Below are 26,340 nucleotides of genomic sequence, written 5' to 3'. Positions count from 1 at the left end.
TTCCTCTGCTTCCTGGACCACCATGAGAGGAACTGAGCTGTCCCCCAGGCCTTCCCCACTAGGATGGACTGTCGTCTTTGAAACCATAAGCCAAAATAAATCTTTGTTTCCTATAGGAAAGAGGGAGGGAAGGAGCAGCGGGAGGGGACATGGAATTTTAAGTTACTGAGTTCTCCCCAAAGCAGTCTTATGGGGGGGGGATGGATCACTGGTGAGTGAGAGGCACAGATACAAAGCTACAGTCTGTGCTCTCGGATTTGTCCTAAGTGGGAATATAACATGGCCAAACTCTGAAGAGAACGACTCCCAGTTTTTGAAGATGAAATGGCTGGAAAATACCAGGATTTGGAACAATTAGGAAGATGTGTAAAGGAAAACTCAACTTTCATTTTTCTACAGCGATGTCCTCACATTCTTAAACTTTTTTTATCTCAAGATCCTTTCCACACCAGAGAATCAAAGGAGTTCAAGTACGTTTGTTTATGTAGTGATATCTGTCAGTACTTACTACAGTAGAAATTATGAGTGAACAAACTTAAGAATTGGTGACAATAAATGATAATAAATAACTTGCAAAATTACTATTTTACTTTTTAATTAAAAAGCTTGAATAAATTTATAAAAATGGTATTTTAGTAAAAATATATTATCCAAACAAAAATAGAGACATAATAGGAAGAATTTAATGTCCTTGGAATTCTGTTTGATACCTGCCTTCACAAAAGACAATTTTGTTCTCATTTGTGCTTATGCAGTCAGTACGCTGGGTTATACTGTTCTGGTTGGCGTTCGTATGGAAAGCAAATGCACACACATAGACAAATAGCGAAAAGGGAATGATGCTTAAATAACCTCTCCAGGTAACTCTGGCTAGTCTTCATCATCACTAGGAGATCAACAAATGATTGTCTGAGATGACGTCAGGGAGCCTTCTCATACTGCTGAATTAAGATCTGCTCTAGCTTGCATCTTTTCGAGAGTTAATTTTTCCCATGTATTGAAACAGATTTTTTTTTCTCACATAATATAGTTTGATTATAATTCCCCCTCCCTCTACTCCTCCCAACTCCTCCCCTCCTCCACTCCCATCTGGACCCACCCCCTTTCTGTGTCTCATTAGAAAAGTTTGGAGAACACCTCATTGACCAGAAGCCACCACTTCCTAGCTGTAAAAAGTCAGATGTAAGAAGTCTTGTTAAAAAACTGCCCTTAGGCTGGGCGGTGGTGGCGCACGCCTTTAATCCCAGCACTTGGGAAGCAGAGGCAGGAGGATCTCTGTGAGTTCGAGGCCAACCTGGTCTACAAGAGCTAGTTCCAGGACAGGCTCCAAAGCTACAGAGAAACCCTGGCTCGAGAAACAGAAACAAAAACAAAAAACAAACCAAAAAAACTGCCCTTAGGAGCCAAAGCTTGTATAGTCAGAGGCTGCTCGTTTGTTCCCGACTGCCCAGATCCGAAATAATTACACAGAAACTTTATTATTTAAAATACCGATTGGCCAATAGTTTAAGCATATTGCTAGCTAGCTCTTATATATTAAATCAACCCATTACCATTATTTTATATTTTACCACGAGGTGCATAGTTTACCAGTAAAGTTCCCAGGCATCTGTCTCCTTTTGAGGTGGCTACAAGGCATCTCCCTGACTCTGCCCACTCTCTCTCTCTCCATCTCTGTTCGGATTTACTGCCTGGCTTTACTCTGCCGAGCCATTGGCCGAATGCAGCTTTATTTATTAATCAATAAAAGCAACACATATGCAGAAGGACTTGCCACACCAAGTTTGATAACCAAGATTTTTTTCAACAACTAGATGGAATTATAGTCTTCCATAATGTTTCTTTCATTTCTTGATTTTTGACTGTTTCTAGCATAAGAGAATGAAGAAAGATCTAGTGCGTACTGGTGGACGTGCAGCCTACGCTGTCTGCTCCATAACTGTCTGACAGTCTCGAAAGGACTATCTGAGCATGTTGGCTTCCGTCACGTCATAGAGAGGAAGAACAGAAGACAACCACACCTTTTATCTTGAAATCATTAAAGCTGATAAGACTTACTTACAGGTCAGCCAATCAGAAACCAGAAGAGGGCGATGTGTCAGCTCGACTACTGAATTCACATAGCAAGACACGGGTATAAAAGGTGAACGGATACTGATATCAGCAGGGCTACACCGGGTCCCAGCGGTGTAACTAGCAGAGAATTCCAGGCATGCACTCAACTTCTCCTGAGTCCATTCTATGAAGTTCCTTTTGTTTTAGGGCTCCTGACTTACCAGGAACACAACAGAACACGCCAATTTAGTCATATTCTCAAACTGATGCTTTAAACCAGTGGTCCTCTACCTATGGGTCACAACCCCTCAGGGGCTGCCAAAGACCATTGGAAAGCACAGATATTTACATTACAATTCGTAACAGTTGCAAAATGACAGTTATAAAGTAGCAACAAAAATCGATTTAAGGGGGCTGGAGAGATGGCTCAGTGGTTAAGAGCATTGCCTGCTCTTCCAAAGGTCCTGAGTTCAATTCCCAGCAACCACATGGTGGCTCACAACCATCTGTAATGAGGTCTGGCGCCCTCTTCTGGTCTGCAGACATACACACAGACAGAACATTGTATACATAATAAATAAATAAATATTTTTAAAAAAAATCGATTTAAGGTTGGGGGGGTCGCCACAGCATGAGGAGCTGTATTAAAGAGTCCCAGCAGGAGGGAGGTTGAGAACCCGGTGCTCTCAAACTCTTTCTTCCACCGCACATAGCTGTGCGGTATTCTACAACGGCCAGTGCTGTCAGGAAGTAGCTTCTACTTTATTTATGTATTTCTGCTGGATTTTTTCCGTCCTTTTTACAGGGGTTTTAGGGATCTGAACTCAGACCCCTAGCTCTTTTTCTTAATACAGAAAAAGCATTGAGAAGACAGAAAACCCCACACAAATCTTTGAAATAAGGCCTCCCTGGCCTTTAACATAGTCTTCAGCCGAGGCGGGCCTTAAACTTGTGATCCTCACCCTCCTGCAAAGCTGAGGTGACAGACAGTTCTACAGCACTGCACCGGGTTTAGTCCTGCTGTTTTAATCGCTTCTTTTCAGGGTTTTCTTATGTGGGAAAGTTTTGGGTTTTCTATTTCTAGCCCTGGAGTTCATACTAAACCCTCACTGGCTACATTTCAGGGAGGGGCTTTACTCTGAGTTTTGCAAGTCTCTTCTGTAAACACAGAGCTTATGACGTCAGCCCCGCTAAGTTCATACTACAGACCCCACAGAACGGAGGAGCAGAGTTTCCTGGCCGCATCATGTAGGGCTGATCTCCCTTAATTTTCTGGTTATTGTTTTTTCCTCCCTTTGCAGAAATTGTGCCTGATCTCTGATGCTCTTTCTTTGTGGTTCCCAAAGTAATCACGCCCTGAGTTTAGGCCTTCGGCTTCCTCTGGGTTTCTGACATGCTTACTCTCTTCCTTATGGAACCTCCCCCTTCCTTACCCAGTCTCCACCTTCCAGAAGCTTGTAACTTCACCCACCAATTCTTGATAGGGAGCTAGGAGGCTCTAGGGCTAACATGGCTCAAAGCATCAATGCTGCTTTCTGCGGGCTTCCAGATAGCAGTAACATCAACCTGTGTTTGCACCGCGTGCTTTTGTTTACAGGGGCTTCCGTAGTTTTATCGCCTGTTTTACTTAGCATCCTTTCAGTATCTGCGTGTACACATTCCACGTGATGATCCATGATAATCGGATTCAAGCGTCCAAACGCGAGTGTGATTCTCTGAGGTAGTTTCCCCGACTGCCATTCACTTGCTCTTTCTGGCTCTCCATTTACCAGGATAGGCATGCAGCTCCTGCTCCCGCCCCCTTGTGGCGGAGGGAGACCCTGCGACAGCTCCAGCAAAAATGAAAACAGTGCCACTTCCGGGCCTCTTAACTGGTGTGAAACCCTGCAGAGCTTGTTTTTCTTCCAAAACAAAATCCAGCAGAGCTCTCTAATTAGATGAGGGCGACTCTGCTAGCCACGATCTGGAATAGGGAGCAAGCAGCAGCCTGTCCATCCGGTCCACAGTGAGCATGCAGTACAAACAAGAACTAAGCCTTCAGCATCTCCAGCCACTGGTGTTTGTGACTGTTTGTTCCAGAAAGAGCTAAAGTTCAGGTAATAACTTGTTTGAAGTTCCATGGCAGCAAGTGATGGAGCCAGAAGAAAGTTTATTTTAATATCTATTAAAAATGCCTTGGGGCTGGAGCCATAGCCCAGCAGTTAAGAAAGAGAGTGTATTGCTCTTCTAGAGTTTAGTTTCCAACAGTCAGATTCCAACTTCCTCCGTGGCACCAGCCCCTCCGTGGCAATCAGATACCACAGCCTCCATGAGCACCTGCACTGGTGCGCACCTACCCACATACACATAATTTAAAATGCTAAATATATGCTTGTAACCCTCAAAAGTATGAATTCTGGTGCTCCAGATATTACTGTACTTATTTCAGGAGACATAGTCCAAAAAGATGAGAAGTCAATGCCAAGGACAGGGGAGCAACACGGCAAGCCCATAGCGGCTCTCCCATTGGTCATCCTTCTGTTCTAAATATCACAAAGGGACTCTTGCTTCGGTTGGAAGAGAGGACTCTCCTCTTACAGGAACACACTGAAGACCAGATGGATGTTGTTTAGGCTGACCACACTGAGTTAAAACTGATCCAACCCTTCAAAGAGCAAGGTGGTCACTCAGTGGTAAAAAAGGAATGACCAAACGAATGAAATCCTCTATCCTAAAGAGACTGGCTGCTCCCTGGGCACTAACCACATCTACTGCAGCTTCAGCTGCATTGTGCTGATTCAGCAAATCGGAGTCTGCACACAAGTCCATATGAATACAATGCTCTCATTCTAACCATCGATAAAAATAAGAAAAAACAATCTCTTTGCCGTGTGTGTGTGTGTGTGTGTGTGTGTGTGTGTGTGTGTCTTCTAGTGTCCCAGAGATAGTTACCTCAGACCTAAGGAAAAGCAATCGCAGCAATGGCTCACTTTTCTTAACCTAAAAGTAAGCAATCACACACACACACACACACACACACACACACATACACACAACGTCATAACAATATAAGCTTTTAAAAATAACCTGTGGGCAGATATTTGGCTGTTTCCGAATGTACTGCAAACACCAGCAGCTTTGCACATCAAAACAAAAAGGATAGAGCAGCAAAGAGAACCAGAGGGAAAGTGAGAAGAAAGCGGTGAGCGTGAGGATCTTCACCCCACAGAGCACAGAGGGGACACCACTCACCGGAAACCCCCCTTCCTGCTGCAGATCACAGCGGAAGCCTCTGGAACGTTAGCCAGACATGCAGCCATGTGTCTTGGCCTCCCTAGCCAGGTCGGAACATGAGACTAGACTGCAGAAAGGAAAATGTGATCTTTCAGACAAACTCTAAAGACTGAGCCACTGGCTTTCAATTCCTTCTTCCCTCCCGGGACATGGTAACAGTTCATGAGCATTGGTGAGCCCAAACAGGAGCTCCATGATGAAGGAGGCAACGCTAAGAGGCCATGAGAGAGACAGGTGCCAAGTTTGACCTAGTACCTGACGGAACTAGGCTTTGGTCTATCTAAGTCACCCTGCTACATCTATCTCTCCACCACAGCCTGGCCTGGGGCTTCTCAAGAGCCCAGCGAGGAGTGAACACTGAAAAGCGAGCAGAGAGATTGCAATAGACTGCCAACAATGGTAGACACATACGGAAGCAGCGGGGGAGGAACCCTTCTCTTTCATGTCTCAATATTATCCAAGTTTGAAAAATCAACATATGCTGCTATAACTATATCAAAATTATGACAGCAAGCATCAAAACAATAATGATTTAAAACTCTGCTTCAGAGGAATGAGACGGAGGCAGGTAAAGCTGGAGGGTTATTGCTTAGTATCCTTGTACTAAGAATCATTGGCAGGTTTTTTTCATAAAACCAAAATTTATGTTTGAGACCCAAACAGTTGTTCCAAACAACCATTTCATATAAAGAAAACCCCTTCCTGATGATGGCTGAATTGGTTCTATAATTCTAGGCCTGGGGTAGAAGTTACAGTATTCGTGTCTATCTGTCATTGGCACCTTTTTTGGGTCAATGTCTCACTATGTAGCCTCAAATTTGTGAGGATTACTGAAACAGGAGGATTACTTTGAGTGCAAGGCCAGTCCAGGCTACATAATGAGAACCAGGCCAGCCTGGTCTACATAATGGGTGCCAGGCCAGCCTGGTCTACATGACAGGTGCCAGGCCAGCCTAGTCTATAGGGTAAGATCCTGTCTCAAAAAAAAAAAAAAAAAACAAAAACAGAAAACCTTAGTTCATTTCTTTCTTCACTAATGGATTATTCTTTCTAAATTTTTGTCCCAAGGTATTCCCATCTACCATCACTAAAACCACAAACTCATGTCCTTGATTCTACTTCAATGGCCGCTATCCATGCAATTGATTCAGCTGTATTACCATTTCATTCTAAAATGCATCCCTGACTTTCTACCTCTCACCTGGAATGGAGAACAAACAGCCTGCAGCTAGTCCTGGACTTTTGATCCCCTTCACATCCGCCCTGCTGCCTTCTGCACAGGGTTTGCCTCACCCATGCTCAGACACTGCTCAGAACGCTCCAAGCCCCGTCACCTCCTCCAGAGAGAAGTGCCGCCAGTCTCTCTCCTCCTCCTCTGAGACCGAGCAGAGTCATTACTTTTGCTGCTTGCAGAATTTCAGCCCTCAACATACTCCGGCACATACCACCTCCCCAGCTCAGCCTCCATTATTTCTAGTGCCTCACTTGATGCAAAGCTCCCAGAAGCAGCCAGCGTATACCAGTCGAATGAATATTATGTCCTGATTACAACCAACTGTTCAGTTCCTCCTAAAATCTTCCCTTTCCTGGAGATCTCTATAGCTCGTTAGCTTCCTTACCTGCAAAATATGGATAATAACTGTTTTTCATTAAAGTTTGAGATAAATGCAACATTTATAACACTATATAGGACAGTGCAGTGAACTGTACTTTCCAGAAGGAGAACAAAGAGGAGGAAGGGATGGGAGAGGAGGAAGGAGAGGAGGAAGACGAGTGAGTTATGAGTTACAGAATTTAGTTAACTTAGTTTAGGATATGGAAAGACAGGGTCATTAATACTTAACTTCATAGAGATGATTTTTCCACTTCAAGAATTATGCTTTACATGGGATAAAACCGGACTCTCTGAACATGGCGGACAATGAAGGCTGATGAGAAGCCAAGGACAATGGCACTAGGTTTCGATCCTACTGCATGAACTGGCTTTGTGGGAGCCTAGCCTGTTTGGATGCTCACCTGGACCTGGATGGAGGGGGGGGGGACCTTGGACTTCCCACAGGGCAGGGAATCAGGACTGCTCTTCATACTCGAGGGGGAGGGGAAAGGGAGAAGGAGAGGAGTGGGCGGAGGGGGAGGGAAATGGGAGACTGGGAGGAGGCAGAAATTTTTTCAACAAAAAAAAAATTTTAAAAAAGAGAAAAAAAATTAACAAAAAGAATTGTGCTTTAGTGATTTTTCAAAAAAAATCTCATCTTTAACAAAAAATGAAACTTCAAATTTTGCAGTTGATTGTTTCAGTCAATTCTGAGTGATCCAACTTCATGCATGCAAAAATCAAAGAGCTGAGCAGCTCTTATCAGCTCCAACAGAAGCTATAAATTAGAGCTGCAATGTGACTGACTGTCACTCAAAGATAAAGTTTTCAAGGACCAAAAGAGAATTTTGCACATGACCCTGAGAATTATCCACAGCACTTGAAGTCTTGCATTTTCAGCACTAATAACCTTGTGACTGATAGTAGTTTCTCATCAAAATGCCAGTAAATTCCATTGTCCTAGGCCCCTCTTCAGCACAGAATGGTGGTGACCTTTTATATATCCATAATATATTATGACTTACAAGCAGCTTAATCAGTAACAAATCCAACCTCCTTATTATGCCCTTTGATAATTTTCTTTTTAATCAAATGTTTTTGCAAGGAATATGATAGTTTTTTATCAAATTCCATTAGGCTTAGGAAACAAAATAAATATATCTTTCCTTGTTAAATAAGTAGCAGCTCAAGGACGGTACTCTAGGCTATGAATGACACCTAATGATAGTTATGATACATAAGTCAAAATATCACTAATTTAAGGTTGACAAAATTAAGATATAAAGTATATGGTAATATGGTTGTTTAAATAAGAATAGCCCCCATTGACTCATAGGTTTGAATGCTTGGTCACAAGGGTGTGGCACCATTAGAATGTGTGGCCTCCCTAGAGTAAGTATGTCACTTTCCAAATGCTCAAGTCAGACCCAGCATCTCTCTCTCCTCTCCAGCACCGTGTGTGCCTGCACACCGTCACGCTTCCCACCATGAAGATAATGGACTATCTAACTCTGTTAGCAAGCCCCAGCTAAATGCTTTCCTTTATAAGAGCTGCTGTGGTCATGGTTTCTCTTCACAGCAATAGAACATTGACCAAGACATGTGGTAATCAGTAAATACAACGACTGTTACATGATTAGATGGAAATAGTCCTTAAAAGAAGACCATAATATAAAAACAACAATAATGCAAAAAATCACTTTCAACTATAGGCTCTATGTTAATTAATAAAAACATAACAGGAAAACTATTCCTAAGTTCCTCCCATATAAGAGTTAAATGCTATTTTACTTTTAATGTAAAAGTTAGATTGGATGAGGTTTGCTGGTATTTTTTACAGTCATAGAAACTAAAATAACCTCTATAAAAGATGAAGGCAAACCTAACAGAAGACATGCTACAATAAATAAGCACTAGGAGAAAGACATTACAAAACAAAAATAAAATAAGTGATTTTAATGAGCTTATTGAAACAGAGACTCGTGTAGCACTACAAAATAAAGAAATGACAGAGAAGGGTTTTGAAGAAGAGGAGGAGGAGAGAAAGGGAGACTTCGTCTGGTACACACAGGCACAGATAAAAGAGAAGCATACATTTCCAAAGAGCTCTTCACTCATAGCCTGGAGTCAGATTCGCCACTGCCACCAAGGTGGAGAAGAGACTATAAAAACAGGAAAACCTGCACCCAAGGCTCTTCTAAAAAGCTTCTGGTGGGTAGACTGCAAAGAGGAAGAATGGGGGGAAAGGCCAAATCCCATCTCACGTCACATGGGATCGCTGCTTGCAAGTTCGTGAGAGCCCAGCACATTCCTTCCTACCCGGTTCTAAGGAGGCAGAAGAAAGGTTACAGCTCAGCCGCCCTGGATGGAAAGTACCAACGGACGCGTGCTCCGTCCAGACCCAGCTGCTAATTCTAGGCACTGGCACTGCAGTCTCCTCAGAGGACTCAGGAAGCACCTTCGTGCTGACTCTCAAAACTGGGAGGTACTAGGGGTGCTGCCACAAAAATTCAGGATAGTGTTCTGATCAAAACCAAGAAGCTCCAGCAGCAAAACAACCCCTCTTTTCTAGAGCTCGCTTCAGCCCGCGGCAGCCCTCCTCCTCTCTGTGAAGCCAAAGCTCACTGGTCTCCGCACACACCACAGCAGAGCTGCTCTCATTCCTCAACTTGGACAAGCCCGTGTTGCATTCACCCCTTGTTGTACTTGACAAACTGATGAGGAAAGCGAAACAAGACCCCATGGTCCCCGGCAGCTCACCTGTTGGTGCCATGAAAGCTAAGGTTACTGAGAGCAGTAAGGATCACACGGAGACAGAAAGGGGACACAGACCTGCAGAACAGAGGGAAGGAATGCAGGCTGGAGACACGAGAAATGCTTGCTTGCTTCACTTGACATTTAACAGTAAAGGATAAGACTGTCGCCCAGCTTTCAAAGAAGATAGGGGTCAGGAGTATGCTTTGGTGGTGTTGCTCTTGCAGAAGACCTGAATTCAATTCCCCGCACCCACAAGGAGCCTCATGGCCATCTGTCTGGAGGACCTAACACCCTCTTCTGATCCCTCTGCACATCAGGCATGCACACAATATACATAAATACCTGTGGGCATAACACTCACACACATAAAATTTCAAAGAAATAAATAGTATCTGGTGGCCAGGGATGAGGAGGAACATGTTTATGTAGCACTTGCGAGGCCCTGGGCTGCATCCCCGAACCCCATAAGAAAAGAAAGAAGCGTCTGGAACAAAGCAAGTGACTCGTGGCAAGGAGAGAAGAGTAACTGCCACTCCCTGAAGGCAAAGGGGGAGTCTGTGGCTGAGGCTCCAGTCCGAGAAGACCATGAAGTTGGCAAGGGCAAATCGTGGAAGCCATAGTAAGGATTTGGAAAAGGAACAGACATTACTGAAATTATTATTACCAGATAGGCATATTTAAATATCAATGTGACAAAAATGGAAACGGGCAGGAGTCACACAGGACCCAAGGCAGCCACGATTTCTAGGGCAGCCGTCGAGGCAGAGGTCGGCTGTCGGTGAGAGGTAGATATTTTAAATCAGGAGACCACAGTTTTAACTAGTGCAACGGTAAAAATGATAATAACATTTTCTAATCTGGGGAGTAAGGAGGAGGCCAAAGTTCAGGTAGAAAAGGAAGCTCTGGTTTTGCCATGGTCAGGCTGCCCAGGGCAAGGTTAAAGCTCAGGGATGACAGAGAAGGAAGTGAACACTAGGGAACTCAGCTGATGGGAAGATAACCAGGGACTCCATCTAAATGCAGACAGGAACTGAAGCCAAGAAGTAAACAAGATTATTTAAGGAGATGTCTTAAGCGAGAAAAGTCTGAGAGCTGAACTGTAGCTCAACTCCAGGTGAGCTATTCTAAAAGGAGGGGGCGCTAATCTCAGAAGGGAGAGGTCACAAGATGTTGTCCCGGGACGACTATGATGGCTGTGACCTTGCTGGCAGAGCTTTCTGCGTGGTCACTGTGAAAGCAGCCCTGCTAAGTAATTCTCATAGCTGCTTTTCTGTGTCTGAAACAAAATACCATGACCAAGGCAATTTATAAAGGCTTAATTTGGGGCTCATGGTTATAGCAGGTTAGGGTCCATGACCATCACAGTGGGAGATCACGGCAGCAAGCAGGAAAGCATGGAGTTGAAGCAACAGCTGAGAGACACTGGGAATGGGGTGGGCTCAGTGACACACCTCCTCCCGTGAGGTCACGCCTCCTAGTCCTTCCCAAACAGTCCTACCAACTGGGAACCAATCATTCAAATATATGATGGACATTCAAACCACCACGCTAATTCATGTCTATCCCTTTCATTTCACGATTAAAACAATCTATAAATGTGGATCACACTAATTCACACCTATCCCTTCCATTTCACGATTAAAACAACCTATGAATGTGGATCACTCTAATTCACACCTATCCCTTTCATTTTGTGGCAACCTATGAACGGTGGGTACACGATCACCCCCATTTTGCAAGTGGAAGAACTGAGACATGGGTTTCATCAATCAGGCCAGAAAGCAAGACAAAAGAACTGCTTCGGGAATGGGAATGGCTAGTGTATCAAACAACCTGAAGTCAGGAAGAGAAGAAGCAAACGAAACCCACTTGGTGGCTTCCATAGAGCAGTTCATTTCAAGGAAGTCATACCAACAAGGCTTCTCCTGTGGCCCCTTCTCTCCTAGTCCTCATCAGGACCAGTCCCTCTCTGAACCAGTGACAGTCCCTCCAAACTCTGCCGCAGACAGCAGCCAGGATGTCTATTTAAAAGTGAAGCTCAGGCTTCTGACCACCTGTCTAACATCCCTTAGCCACTTCCATACTCAGCACAGCTGAACGCTCCGAATGCTCTAAAAATCCAGTAATTGGTGGGAACTGTCAGGAGATACAGTGGAATGAGAGCCAAGTACAGAAGTTGTCCTCCAACCCCCACACACCGCTGCTGACACGTGCGTGTGCACAGTAAGTAAATAAATAGGTAAGTATGATCAAAAGTGTCAAATCCTATAGGGTCTTGCCCTACTCTTGATTCTCAATGCCAAGTGCTCTCTCTTGCTCCTATCACAAAATGGTCTTGACTTTTTTGCATCAGGACACGGCAATTTCAAACCAAGAAGAAAAACCTGAGGATGTGTTGCAAGGAGAAGGGGCCCCTTGTTTGTCACCAAGGATGTGGCCTGTCTGTCTCTGGTTCACACTGTATCCCTAATGTTAGAAGAATAAATACATATTTTGGGGTGGAAGCAGAAAAAGAGAAATGGCAAGGAGATAAAGAATTTGTAAACCAGTTTGAAGAAGAAATGAACAATAATGGAACAAGAAGCCTTGGGTTGAGTGGGGTCAAGGATGAGAGGGCAGGGGAGACGAGGGAAAGGATAACAACTCTACAGACCTTTGAAAGGCCAAATGCAAACCTACTACTGTAGAAGCTTCCTCAAACAGATATATATATATATATATATATATATATATATATATATATATATATATATATAGAGAGAGAGAGAGAGAGAGAGAGAGAGAGCGCTTAAATGGAGTTAGCCTACAAAGGCAGTACAATGTCTCTCCCAAACACCACAGGCTACCAAATTAAAAACCCAGTGGAATGCCATGGATGCCCGCGCCCTGCAAATACCACAGGTCACTGGGACTGCTGCTGGTATTCTCCAGAACATTGCTAAAGACATTTGAGTCATAGAGCATGAAAAAAATGACATTGGTATTTACCTGGCAGTTTTATTCCTACAGGTGCTGAAAATACTACCTCTGTTATCGACCACCAGGGGGAGGGGTGGGGGAGGGGCCTTGCTCTGCTGTGAGCCCCACAATCTGCAGCAAGCAGCCTAGAAAGAAACGCCAGCCAGTGCAAGAGTGGCACAAATTCTATGGCAACAACCAACCGCTTTCTGATCGGATTAAAGCCCACTATACAAGACGGAACTCATGTTTAGCATCTTCATCCAGGCCAAGAGCCGGTGACTGGGGCAGATGGCAGGCCCTAGGGGAGAACGGACCACTGTTATTTATTTATTTTTTTTTATTTATTATGTATACAATATTCTGTCTGTGTGTATGTCTGTAGGCCAGAAGAGGGCACCAGACCTCATTACAGATGGTTGTGAGCCACCATGTGGTTGCCAGGAATTGAACTCAGGACCTTTGGAAGAGCAGGCAATGCTCTTAACCACTGAGCCATCTCTCCAGCCCCCCCAGACCACTGTTATTGTGCTAGATGAACACAGTGTGAAACAGCCTCCTATGTGCTTCCCTCTAGCTCTGGAGATCACTCATAGCTTCTAACACAGAAAGCCACATCGGCACCCCAGAACCTCCTCCCAAGGTTCCATCATTGTGGAAGAAGAGGTAGAAAGACTGGGTGGACTACTACAGAACAGTGCTGCTGCAGACAGGGCAGCACAGGGAAGACTACTACAGAACAGTGCTGCTGCAGACAGGGCAGCACAGATGCTCACACGTGCACATGCATGCACACACACACACATGAGCGTGCATTCATGGCAGCTATGACTGCGCCCCCAAGACCTGCACGAGATCAAGCCTGCCAAAAATCTCATATTGAGTCAGGAGGTGGTCGGTGCACACCTTTAATCCTAACACTTGGGAGGCGGAGGTGGATCTCTGTGAGTTCAAGGCCAGTCTGGTCTACACAACAAGTTCTAGGTCAGTCACACTACAACCCTGACAGAGAAACCCTATCTCAAAAAACAAAAACAAACAAACAAAAAACTCTGATGTTGGACAGGGAAAGGAGTCGCAATGTCCTACCCCTACCTGAGGAGTCATTGAAAACTGAGGACCACCAAGAAAGAGTGAGTCCCTTTTCTTCAGGGACACAGTCCTGGAGAGGCTACCTGAGCACCAAGTGAACTTAGGGAGTTTAAAACAGAGCACATAAGACTGGGGAGAGAGAGTGGTAGAGGGGGAGGACAATCTGTTACACACACGAAATTCTCAAACAATAAAAGGAAAAAACATTTTAATGCTCCCTCCCCCCAGCCAAAAAAAGTTAAATCACAGAGGATGCTGGGATAAATGGACCGTGTTTTGTGGAAGAAATCTGAGTGTGTTTAAATGAAAGATATTAGGAAAATTTCTCAGAGCTAGAAAAAATGTGAGGTTATTTCTTAAAAATCATAAGAAAACAGTTCCAATTTTTTTTATTTCTAATTTTATCTTTAAATTTACTTTTTAAAATACTAAGTTTTGTTAGGGCTTTCACTCCTTATGCCAAGATTTCCACTTCTGTAACCTGAGGTTAGCATAAAACCGGTTGTTTCTGCCCCAACCCAGAGCTTTATTTTCCCCTTTGGTTATTTCATGCTGGAAGGAGTTAACAACTATATATGCCTAAGATGTCCTGAGCAAACTGTGAGCAGGAGGAGGAGGGCAGAAGGGAAAAGGGGAGGAAAGAGAGGAGTGGGGGAAATGCATGCATAGCTCAATAAGAACAATAAAAAAGAACACCAGCCGGGCGGTGGTGGCGCAGGCCTTTAATCCCAGCACTCGGAAGGCAGAGGCAGGCGGATCTCTGCAAATTCGAGGCCAGCCTGGTCTACAAGAGCTAGTTCCAGAATGGGCTCCAAAGCTACAGAGAAACCCTGTCTTAAACCACACCCCCCAAAAAAAGAACACTAAAAAAATCCAATTATATACATGTCTGATGGATGAAGCAAGTATCACTTGACAGATGTAAGCTGCCTGAAAACTCCCAAGGTATTAACTAATTCATGTAAGATCATACAAATCCCCTTTTTAAAAAAGAGGATAGGTGTATTTGGGGCTGACAAGATGGCAAATCAGGTGGAGGGTGCTTGCCACCAAGTCTTAAGATCAGAGTTTGATCCCTGAAGTGCACGGGGGAAAGAGAGAATTAACTCTCTCAAGTCGTCTTCTGGCCTTCACATGTGTACCATGGTGTGTGTGCATGCGTGCGTGCGTGTGTGTGTGTGAGTGCGTGCACACATGAGCACACGGTGGGGGGAGGTAGGGAGGCATACATACAAACACAGGCACACACCAGCACACACCCACAGAAATGAATGTAAAACATTTTAAAAATGCTGGTCTTTTTTTTTAATGTATGGTACATAGCAATATAAAAACACAAAAAATGTTTCAGAAGAAAAAGTCAGACACACATTCTACCCAGCAGACAACAGTATCTGGATATAAAGTACCAGAATGTGCAGAACTGAACAGTGTAATTGAAGCTACCTCAGTGGTGGAGGAACAAAAACAGCGTGAGTTTACACTCTTCCTGGGGAGAAACAAAAATCACAAAAGTTCAGGCAGAGGAAGATGTGACTGGCGACGTCACACAGACAGCTTTGACATTCCATTGTGAGGCTGTACGGGGGCACTCAGATTTTTAAAAGAAGATTCTGTTTGCCTTATATAGATACCTCATTTGCATACTCTTCTTGTATGTATGAAGTATTTCCAAGTAACAAGAGAGCACAGCTTACTAATGCACCGGAGAGGAGAGGCTCTTCACAGTGCTCACGGGTCATGGAAGCAAAGCGTTGACTGCTCTTTCTTTTGTTTTCTTTCCTTTAACCACTTTTAACATTCAGTCTACTTTTAGGATGACCAGAGGGAAATTCTGCTGGTTATCTACACTGTTAAAAGAAGGCTTTCTTGGCCTGCTGATGGTGGCACACATCTTTAATCCCAGCACTCGAGACTCAGAGGCAGGCAGATCCCTGTGAGTCTGAGGCCAGCCCGCTCTACAGAGCAAGTTCCAGGACAGGCTCCAAAGCTACAGAGAAACCCTGTCTCAAAAAGCAAAAAGAAGGGGGGGGGGAGGGGGGCTTTCTCCTTTGAAAAAACAGGCATCGTTTCTAATGCCTAATGCTATTACTTCAGACAGGGCATTCGTATGACACTTCTAATATGCCTGTAATCTATCTTCTAAATAGACACTAAATCTTTTAAAAGGTTGTGTGACATTAGCTGCAGATCAAATTCCTGGGCACTGCTGGAAACCAAGCTCAAACATGAGATCTTAGAGGACATTGCAGGCAGTTCAGCAGCAGGGTGAAGCTTCGAGCATAACAAGAGAAACATAATTCTGTGCAATTTATTACCCATGCTATTTCCAGTAAAAGTTATGGAAGCTCCTGGAAGACCCCATACAACCCACAGACTAGAGATGCACACAAGAGATATCACAGAGTAGCAGCTAAGCTCATTCATTCTGCAGGTATGGAAACAGGAGCATAGGAAGGTAAACCAGCTTAAGGAAAACAGGCTGGGAGGACAGTCTCCCAACCGCCATCCACTGGTCCTCTCAGGCCACGGCATGACCCCCTCAACACTACTGAGTGATAAAAAGAACCTGCAGTGTTTCAAATTGTTCCTCTTACAGGTGAGCATCTTCTGCCTTCAGCCCACTCTCTTCCTGGCCCACTGAGGCAGTCTGACACATTCACATCATGAAATCAGAGGCTGGAGAGATGGCTCAGCAGTTAAGAGCACTGGCTGTTCTTCCAGAGGACCCAGGTTCAATTCCCAGCACCTACATGGACAGCTCACAACCATCTGTGACTCCAGTTCCAGGGAATCCATCGCCCTCTTCTGGCCTCCACAGGTACGGCACAAACATGGTGTAGGCAAAATATCCACACACATAAAGTAAGATAAAAAACTGGAAACCTAATAAAGTTTTTGAAAAATCAGCAGCAAAGATGACAATGAACTTTCCTCTTTCAATGACTGTGAACTAGAAGTCCAAGCCCACTCATGGCTTCTCACCCGCCCTCCTGTCTAATCGGGACTAGGTCCCAGGAGACAGGACCCCACTCTTCCTTATTAGCACACTGCTAATCTCCCTAACTCCAACCAAGCCCAGATTCTGTGACACAGAGCACAATAAAAAAAAGGAAGAATAAACATAAAAATAAGATGGACTGATACAAGGACTATCTTACATTCCCATGTGGCATAGGCTTATTCTCAATAAGGACTTAAATTCAACACATATACTGAAGTACTTTTACTTCAGCCACTAAATAAAATAACCAATCCAAGAAACTCTAGGAGCTCATTATATTATGTACAGCAACAGCAGACAGTTATGATCAGTGAGTGCTGTAAGCGTGCCAAGCAAATTCCATCTTAAAATCATATTACAGACCTAGGAATGAAGCCTGAAAACACAGATTTTTGAAGTATACTGACTTAGTCTCTTCATCCTCAAGATTATTTCATAACCCAGTCTCAGCCAGTACATCTCCTGGCCGAAAATAAAAGATAAAATAAAAACAGGTGGCCGCTCCTGTGAAAGGATTTTGAGGAATTTCCTTTGGTTCAAAAGTTGAGAGACGATGACCCAGGGGATGCAGAGTCCAGGACATCCCTGGGAATACCCGCAAAGCCAGAAAGTCGTAACTTTCACGTGTGCTCTCTGCGAGCATACGTGTAGGCTTTATATTCAAAGCTGAGTTTCCGGACTTTACAGTAGCGCTCTACTGTTGTGCGCTCTCTCTGTCAACGGCCAGAACTGCAGAGGTTAGCATATGGGTGTGTTCTCGGTGTCTTTCCTTTAAAGATGAAGACATCATTCTTTTTGTTTCTTTTTTATTGTTTTTATTGAGTTATATATTTTTCTCCACTCCCTTACTTTCCTCTCCCCTCCCCTTCTACCCTCTCCCATGGTCCCCATGCTCCTAATGTACTCAGGAGATCTTGTCTTTCTCTACTTCTCATCTACATTAGATCCATGTATATCTCTCTTAGGGTCCTCTTTGTTGTCTAGGTTCTCTGGGGTTATGAACTGTAGGCTGGTTTTTCTTTGCTTTATGTCTAAAAGCCACTTATGAGTGAGAACATATGATAATTGCCTTTCTGGGTCTGGGTTACCTCACTCAATATGTTTTCTAGATCTATCAATTTGCCTGCAAATTTCAAGATGTCATTTTCTCTGCTGTGTAGTACTCAGTTGTGTAAATGTACATTTTCCTTATCCATTCTTCTGTCAAGGGGCATTTAGGTTGTTTCCGGGTTCTGGCTATAACAAACAATGTTGCTATGAACATAGTTGAGCACATGTCCTTGTGGTACAATTGATCATCCTTTGGGTATATACCCAAAAGTGGTATTACTGGGTCTTGAGGAAGGTTGTTTCCTAATTTTCTGAGAAATCGCCACACTGACATCCAAAGGGGCTGTACCAGCTTGCATTCCCACCAGCAATGCAGAAGTGTTCCCTTTCCCCCACAACCCCTCCAGCATAAGTTGTCATCGGTGTTTTTGATCCCAGCCATTCTTACAGGTGTAAGATGGACTCTCAGAGCTGTTTTGATTTCCAGAATAAATCATTCTTACTACTATGTTCTCTACATAAACCTGTCACTTCCCACATGTGAAGACCAAAGCACTGTCTTTAAAAACTCAGAATCAGGATATACTACTAGTCTGGAAGCTGGACCCTGAGAACACACATTCCAGTCCACCATTCTCTCTCTGGTTCACCTTCAATCAACTCTGGGTGTCAACAGTCTCTACAATTCACTTAAATAAAGCCTCACTTGAAAGTTATTCCCTGAGTGACATAAATGATACTAATTATTATAATAGTGTTAATAATAATTCCATGTTAGATATTGCAGTAAGCAACGTCCATCTGTAATTCATGATGTATCCCACCCTCCCTGGTTGGGAGTGTAGCTCAGTGGTAGAGCACTCATCTTGTGTTCTGGAGGGCCTGGGTTCAATCTAACACCGTGTGTGTGTGTGTGTGTGTGTGTGTGTGTGTGTCCCATGTCAACAGAGCTGAGCTGCCAGCTCTCGTGTGCTCACTGTTCTCTGTTCTTGTCACCTTAAGTCTGAGACTCTGAACCTCTATTTCATTCTGGACAAAATATGTGTTGTTGGTTTTTTTACTCTTTTGGAGGCCCGCCACCCAGCTCCCAAATAAATACAGAGAGACTTATTCTTACTCATGAATGCCTGGTCTTTGCTTGGCTTGTTTCTAGCCAGCTTTTCTAACTTAAATTATCCCGTTTCTCTTTAATTATGTTTTGCATGTGGGCTTTTTACCTTTCTTTATTCTAAGCTATCTTTCCTTCTCACTCCATGACTGGCTGTGTGGCTGGGTAGCTGGCTCCTGGCATCCTCTTCTCCTTCTCCCCTTCATTTTTTTTTTCTCTCGAGCCTAGATTTCTCTTCCTATTTATTCTCTGCTTGGCAGCCCCACCTATTTTTCTCTCCTGCCTTGCTATTGGCTGTTTAGTTCTTTATTAGACCAATCAGGTGTCTTAGACAGGCAAAGTAACACAGCTTTACAGAGTTAAACAAATGCAATATGAAAGAATGCAACACATCTTTGCACCATTAAACAAATTGCCCTCAGCCTAAACAAATGTAATCTTAAACTAATATTCCTCCACCACAACAAAAAAGGTATTCCCTGAGCTTTGCCTCAAACATCAGTGCACTGTCCTAGAGCTTCTACAACACCCCACAATTGAATACTTGGAGTAGACATACCAGATAGCCATGTTTCTCCAGGATAGTGGCCAGGGTGGCTAACTCCAGGGTACAGAAGCTATGCAGGCGACAACAGGTAATACAAACAGGGCTCAGGTCCTACAGCTTGTTTTGTTTTGTACACAGCGGAGTGGTGTGATTGTCAACTTCACCATGTATTTTAGACTAAGAGGATGTCAGAAAGTATTAGAGATAAATAAGCTGACCATGGCAACGGAAAGTACCCCTAAGACAGAGTCAGCAGAGAACTGAGAATACTCCATTCTGTCTCCACTACCTGCACATCCTTTGGGGGACGATAAAAGGAGGGTCTAGGAGGGATGTGAGACAGAGCGTGTGTCCAGAACTAACCCAGTAACTTAGAGTCGAGTTACGAGGACGGTGGGAAGTAGCCCGCTTTCAGCCTATGGCGCTGCAGACGCAGCATCTGGCACCTAGGCCTCCTCTGTGTCATATCAGGAATTAGAAAAACCACGTTCAGTCAGCCAAGCAGCTCACAGACGGATGCCAGGCAGGGCCGAGGGGACCTCTTTTAAAGCCCTATCAAGTTCTGTCTTCTTTAGGGGGCTGTCCCATATCCCTCCTTGCATACGAGCCAGCCAATGTTCTCCTCTTGCCTTCCCTGCCAGCTCTCCTCATTCACACATGTTTGATTTCCAGCCCTGTTTCCTGCCCTCCAAGCCTCAGCCACACACGATTCCAATACACACTTGCACAGAAAAGTCCTATCAGCTCCAAAAAAACAGAAAGGATCTGAAACTAATGCTCATTTTGTTCCATTTACAAACCTGTTCTGAGTTCACATTCTCTCGGTCACCAAGGCTTAGCATGTTCCCAGCAGCTTTGATCTACCTTCTTTCTCAATACCCAGGTAAAGGTTTCAGCCCAATGCACCTCAGCAATGCTTCCCCCACCCCACTGCCACGCCCTAGTTCAAGTCTTCATTTCTTGAAAAACCTCTCACGTTGCTTCTTATTCACCCAGTCGTTTCCCTGCCAATTCGACTCATCCCGTGAACTGTTAGAAACACAACCTGCATTTCAACTCCAATTGTGACATTTCAGGGATCAAGACACTCCAATTTCATGGCTTATTAGGCCAGTCCAAATCTCCAGGCCTAGCATGACGTGTCTTGCATGCTCTGAGCCAAAACAAATTCTCCACCTCTTTATTCTCACACTCTTCCTCTTTGTAGCTACTCCATTTTGTTTGCATGCATTCTGTGCGGTACAATGCCATGCGCTCAACCAAAGCCGATCCCCTCCCACCTGAGCTTGCTGTAACCTCCCCACCTGCATCACTTTAGCTGATGGGGAAACTGCATATCCTTCACATATTCTTCAATGTCCACACAAGAGTGTTCATGGAAAAGCTTACAAAACCTAATAAGCAAAAAGACTAAGAAAGAATAGTGCACCTGTGTTCCAATATCAAGGAGGAAGGTGGCGGTGGGTGTGGGGGTTTCAGAATCAGCAAAGCTGAGACTATGCATGCCAGAGCGCTAAGAGCCTTCTCAGAATTAAAGGCAGCCCACCAGCCAGCCACACAGTGAATACATACAGTCTTAGGTGGCACACGCTTTTATAGACGCTAGCGGAAGATTCAATTAGATGCAGAAGGATTCACAAAATAGGATTTGACAAGAGGCCATAAATAACCACGTCAACCACTATGAAAAGGAAAGGTGGGGCAGCAAGCCAAACCTCTTGAACTCAAGCTCCCTAAATTATGTCTATTTCGAATGTCTCTACCATTTACAGACTCCTAATGAATTTACATAAAGAGCCACTTGGACTCAACATTTTAGTTGGTGGATTCCTGAAAAGTGGCAATGGTGGCCTACAGAAGGAACAGAATGATGGCTATCACACACGGTTACCACCATTCTGTCACAGGCCAAGCTCCTAGTTCCTGAGTGTGACGTGCACTCAGTGACTCCCCGCAGGGTTCCTCCTCGGCATTCCTGCAGGAGGAACTGCATGAGGTCTAGTGCCCACTAGGATGTCGTCCACTCTGCACACTGCAGTCAAGAGGAAATGCCCGGCAATGTAAAGACTAATTACCCTGGGCTGACGGTGGTAGTGCAAGCCTTTAACCCCAGCACTTGGGAGGCAGAGGCAGGCGGATCTCAGTGAGTCCAAGGCCAGCCTGGTCTACAGAGCAAGGTCCAGGACAACCAGGGCTACACAGAGAAACCCTGTCTAAAATATATACATCACATGAAAAGGCCAACTCAAACTCTCTACATAACACTATAATTTAAAAAGTCTGTGGGAGAAATCTAGACCAACTATGTGACCCAAACTGTATTACCAGGATCTTCTCCTCAGGAACTAAGATTGAGCAAATTTAATTAGCTTTCTGTCTGTGGGGAACGGACACAGAAACAGAACAAGAGCTGCTGAGAAGCAGCACGTAGCCGCCGGGGAACATTATTTTAAGCCGTGTTGCTTTTGTCTGTGCTGCATTTGTTTAACTCTGTGAAGCTGTGATTCCTTGCCTCTCTAAAACACCTGATGGTCTAATTAATAAAGACCTGAACGGCTCGTAGCAAGGCAGGAGCAAGGATAGGCGGGGCCAGCAAGCAGAGAGGAGGAGAAAGGAGGAAAAGGGAATAAGAGAGACCAAGGAGAGGAGGATGTCAGGGGCCAGCTACCCTGTCAGCCACCGAGTAAGAGTGAAAGTAAGATTTACAGATGAGAAAGACAAAAGCCCAGGGGCAAATTTAATAGAAGGGAAAATTTAAGAAAAGCTGGCTAGAAACAAGCCAAGCTAAGGCCATGAATTCATAACTAAGAATGAGCCTCTGTGTGTGGTTTGTTTGGGACCTGGGTGTTGGGCCCCTCAAAAAGTCAGAAGAGTAAAACATCACACAACATGTAAGTGTGAACAGCAAAGAGCAGACACAAGAACAAAAGCAAAGACAGCCAGAGAAGAGTGTAGCAATGAAGGCAGGGGCAGGGAGAGTGCCAGGCTTTAGTTACCGTTCATAATCGTAGGCCCTAATAAGGTCGTCTGCACTTGGCTTCCAATGGTCTTCCAGTACATTCCTTTCCCCCTTCCTTCCTTTTGACTAAAACTACTCCAGGTTTATTTCTGTCACTTGAAACAAGTAGTAATCAAGATCGTCCACAGTCAACTGACTCATCCCTGCTCTCCTTTTTCTACATTCTCTTAAAGGCTTCCGAAAAAATTCCAGAAAGTTGAGCAACTGAATACACGCACAGGGAGCAAGGACCACAGTGGACGTTCTACAAGGACCACAGAGGACGTTCTACAAGGACCACAGAGGACGTTCTACAAGGACCACAGTGGACGTTCTACAAGGACCACAGAGGACGTTCTACAAGGACCACAGTGGACGTTCTACAAGGACCACAGAGGACGTTCTACAAGGACCACAGTGGACGTTCTACAAGGACCACAGAGGACGTTCTACAAGGACCACAGAGGACGTTCTACAAGGACCACAGAGGACGTTCTACAAGGACCACAGTGGACGTTCTACAAGGACCACAGTGGACGTTCTACAAGGACCACAGTAAACGTTATACAAGGAGAATGAATTATGACCCAGAGAGAAAATAAAGGGCGTTCAAGGCAAAGTTATGAGACCCCGGGACAGCGTTCAGAAATTCTACTAAAGATGAAAAGGCTGCCGTCATCATACCCCTATCCAAAGGCACGGTGACCACGACAGACTAGGGGATGGGACCAAGTCTTCTGAGAGGCAGGGTTATAACGCAATGCCTCAGTCTAGGGGATTTCATTTGGAAGATTCCCCAGGTAACTAGCAACAGGCGTTCCAAGGGCCAGGAAGTATTGAGTGTACTCTGGTGTTGCCTCTGACCCAAATACCAAAAACAGAGTTATCAGATTGGGCCAGAGGCTTCGGTTTACCTGCAGAGAGTAGGCAGCCATTTGCCAGAGACAAAGGCAGCACTTCCTGGTTTTAAAGGAAGGGGCTCTGGTCAGGTCTGTGCCGTCTATCAAGCCAATCCTGAGGGCAGATGGGACCCCAAAGCTGAAGCCACGCCCCTCGGACCTGACTACCTGTAGACCAGTTTGACATGTGGAGCAAGCCACAGACTCACTGGCAGATGTTTGAAGGAATGAAGTGGGTGGCTCTGCAGGGTTATGCAAACACAAAGAGTAACTCGGAATCCTGTAGTTAGAAGGCGTTTCCAGAAAAGGCAGCTAAACTTTGGAACTGAAATCAACAACCAAATCTGCAACTGCAATGTCAAAAAATACATATTTATAAAATATATACAAAATATAATATATATAAATATATGCTCATATATATGAGAATAAAAATCAAAGGACTCTGACTAGTTATGACGGAGCTCAAAGGCATTATTTACCAACTTTGTTTTCTGATGCTTTAAAACCTATGTTTGCTTGTTACGTGAAAAATACATCGGAAAAACTGATGGATTCTATTTTGGGGTAGTTTTTAGACTTTTTTTTTTTTTTTTTTGACAGTCTGACTATGTAGCCATGACTGGCCTAGAACTTGCAATCCAAACCAGGCTGAGCTCAAAATCACAAAAATCTGCCTGCCCCAGCCCCGAGAAGGTGTCCCAGCATGCTGGGCATTAGACATTCTCACTACTCTTGTAAAAGTGCAAGGACTTCTGATTAAAGCATTGGAACAAGTACACAAAAAAGTTGAAAACAGGACTTCGATTCAAAACCTAAACGACACTGTATGCGGTAATCGTGGCAGACAGGCAGTTAGGCACCATGACAAAAATTCAAATGGCAAAGAGCTACTGTATTTAATATAAAAAATATAATCCACATAGGGAACTATTAAAAGCATCAAAAATTTGATTGGTATATCAGGTAGGTACAAAATTTTAAAACTATGTTTAACAGTCCAACTATAAACTCAGTGTTCCAAAAGCTGGCAAAAGGCCACAGTACAGTTGATTTTGGTCTTCAAAGTCTGCTTGACCACAGGCAATAAGCAAATCAACATATCAGACATACAGAAATAATCACTCATATGGTCCCTTCAGCACAGTCTGTCCCTTACCATACAGGCCAGGTTTTAGAAATCCACGGATAAATTGAGGAGTCAGAATCTGCTGACTCCCGAGAAGGACTTGGGAGTATGAAAGTGGCTCCCGGATCATGAGCCTATGAAAAGGTCCTTTCTGAAGAGTCATTCAGGAATGAACATAAAACTGCTGTCATCCCTAACCTTTTAACTGTCTGTAGTCAGTTCTGGAAACAACTTTGGGTTTGTTTGGTTTGGTTTTGGTTTTGGGGGGACAGGGTTTCTCTGTGTAGCTTTGGTCACTTGCTCTGGCCTTGAACTCACAAAGATCCACCCAGCTCTGCCTCCTGAGTGCTGCAATTAAAGGCGTGCTAACCCTGCAAATAGTTTATGTGTAAAATTTTATACATAAAACTACTCTTTAAAAACCTTTGTCTCTCACGCTGCACAGGGTGCAGTCAACTGCCAGCCAACGTGTGTCCCAGTTAACCAAATCTCATTGACGGTTCAGACCACCGATATCAAAACAGCAACCAATTAATATCTCCCAAGTTATCCCAGTTCTCAATAATTAAAATGTTTTGTCGTGCCAGACAAAAGAACCAAGCCGTGACTAGTTGACCCTGTCCAAATTCAAGAGCCCCTGCAGCTCCATATTTCCCTCAAAATCTTCCCTCACGCTTCAAATAATTGGGTTTTTTTGACACTCAAGGGAGAAAAAAAAAATAAAATAAAATAAAAACTTCCCAGTACTTTCCACATGATTCAAAGAAAATTCTCTTAAAACCTTATTGTTCCGCCTTCAGAATTACCTCACTTATCACATAACCTACAAAGGCAGGAACAGCACTTTTTTATTCTGATAGTTTGACTTGAAATAGCCCAATGGAAAAGTTTTGTTTTATAAAAAAAAAGAGATTCACATGCTTGTTTCCACTTGAAAACAAAACAAAACTGTTACCTGCTCCTCTGGGGTTCTGCTGGATTTGGGCCTAAGAGATGCCAGCCCCGCCCGGCGCACCCCTCTCCCCGGGATGAGGACAGGATGTGGTGGTGGGGGGGTTATCGCGGGCCTGGTGGCCTCTCCCACGTTCCCACGCCCCGGCCCGTTATCCCGGCTGCCGCTGACAGCGGAGGCCCCAGCGGAGCGAAGCGGAGCGCACCCGCCCGGAGTGCTGCAGCCCACGCCCCCGGTCACCCGGAGGAGTCACCCCGGGCGGGGCCCGCTCGGGGACAGTGGCTCCCGCGGCTCAGGTTCGCGGTGGGGTAAGGTGTCAGCGCGGCGGCCGGCTGGGCTCGTGGCTCCCGCCTGACCTCGTTCCGCGCTGTCCCCCGGTTGGACGCGTCCCTGGGAAGCCACCCGGGCTCTGCGGCCGGGGGATGACGCTGGAGGCTGGGAGGCGGCGAGGGCGCTCCCGGGATGGGGGGGGAAGGGGAGTTCAGGTCCCAAGCCTGACTTCGGAGGGGTCGGAGGGCCGGATGGGACAGGCGGGGTTGGCAGACTCACCGGGCAGTGTGCTGGCCGCGGCCGTAGCCAGGCAGAGACCGAGGCAGAGCGCGAGAGGGAGCGGGAGGGTCCGCCGCACACTCCGGGGCAGACGAGCAGCCGCCGCTGTCCGCCTCCCTCCTCCCTCCCGGCTCCGGGCGACAGACGGGGCGGCGGGAGGCATGACGGGAAATTCCTGGGCACGGGCGGCCGAGTCCAAATATGAGCATAGGAGCCGAGCGAGGGAGGACCGCGGAGCGCGCCGGCCGCGGACGGGGCCCGCTGCCCGGACCGCGGCGGTCGCCAACTCCCGCCTCCTGCGCCGCCTCCACGGCCCCGAGTGCCAGCCCTGCGGGGGACCCGGGACAGAGCCCCCTCGGAGTCTCCACCGGAGAC

At 45.2% G+C, this 26,340-nt stretch overlaps 1 protein-coding gene across 2 annotated transcripts in view; it reads right to left on the bottom strand.

Annotated features, from left to right (window-relative positions):
* Nucleotides 1–26,137, bottom strand: part of Msrb3 (methionine sulfoxide reductase B3) — a 116,777-nt gene extending 90,640 nt beyond the window's left edge. For both annotated transcript variants that reach the window (XM_057758217.1, XM_057758218.1), the window contains exon 1: nucleotides 25,966–26,137. In XM_057758217.1, coding sequence (XP_057614200.1) covers nucleotides 25,966–26,128 — 163 coding nt within the window. In that variant the 5' untranslated portion in view covers nucleotides 26,129–26,137. The remainder of the gene's footprint in view (nucleotides 1–25,965) is intronic.
* Nucleotides 26,138–26,340: the final 203 nt, after the last annotated feature.

This window comes from Chionomys nivalis, chromosome 25 (genome assembly GCF_950005125.1).
Source record: "Chionomys nivalis chromosome 25, mChiNiv1.1, whole genome shotgun sequence".
Taxonomy (NCBI): Eukaryota; Metazoa; Chordata; class Mammalia; order Rodentia; family Cricetidae; genus Chionomys; species Chionomys nivalis.
The sequence above is the reverse complement of the archived record's forward strand: the minus strand, read 5'-3'. Positions and strand labels throughout refer to the sequence as shown.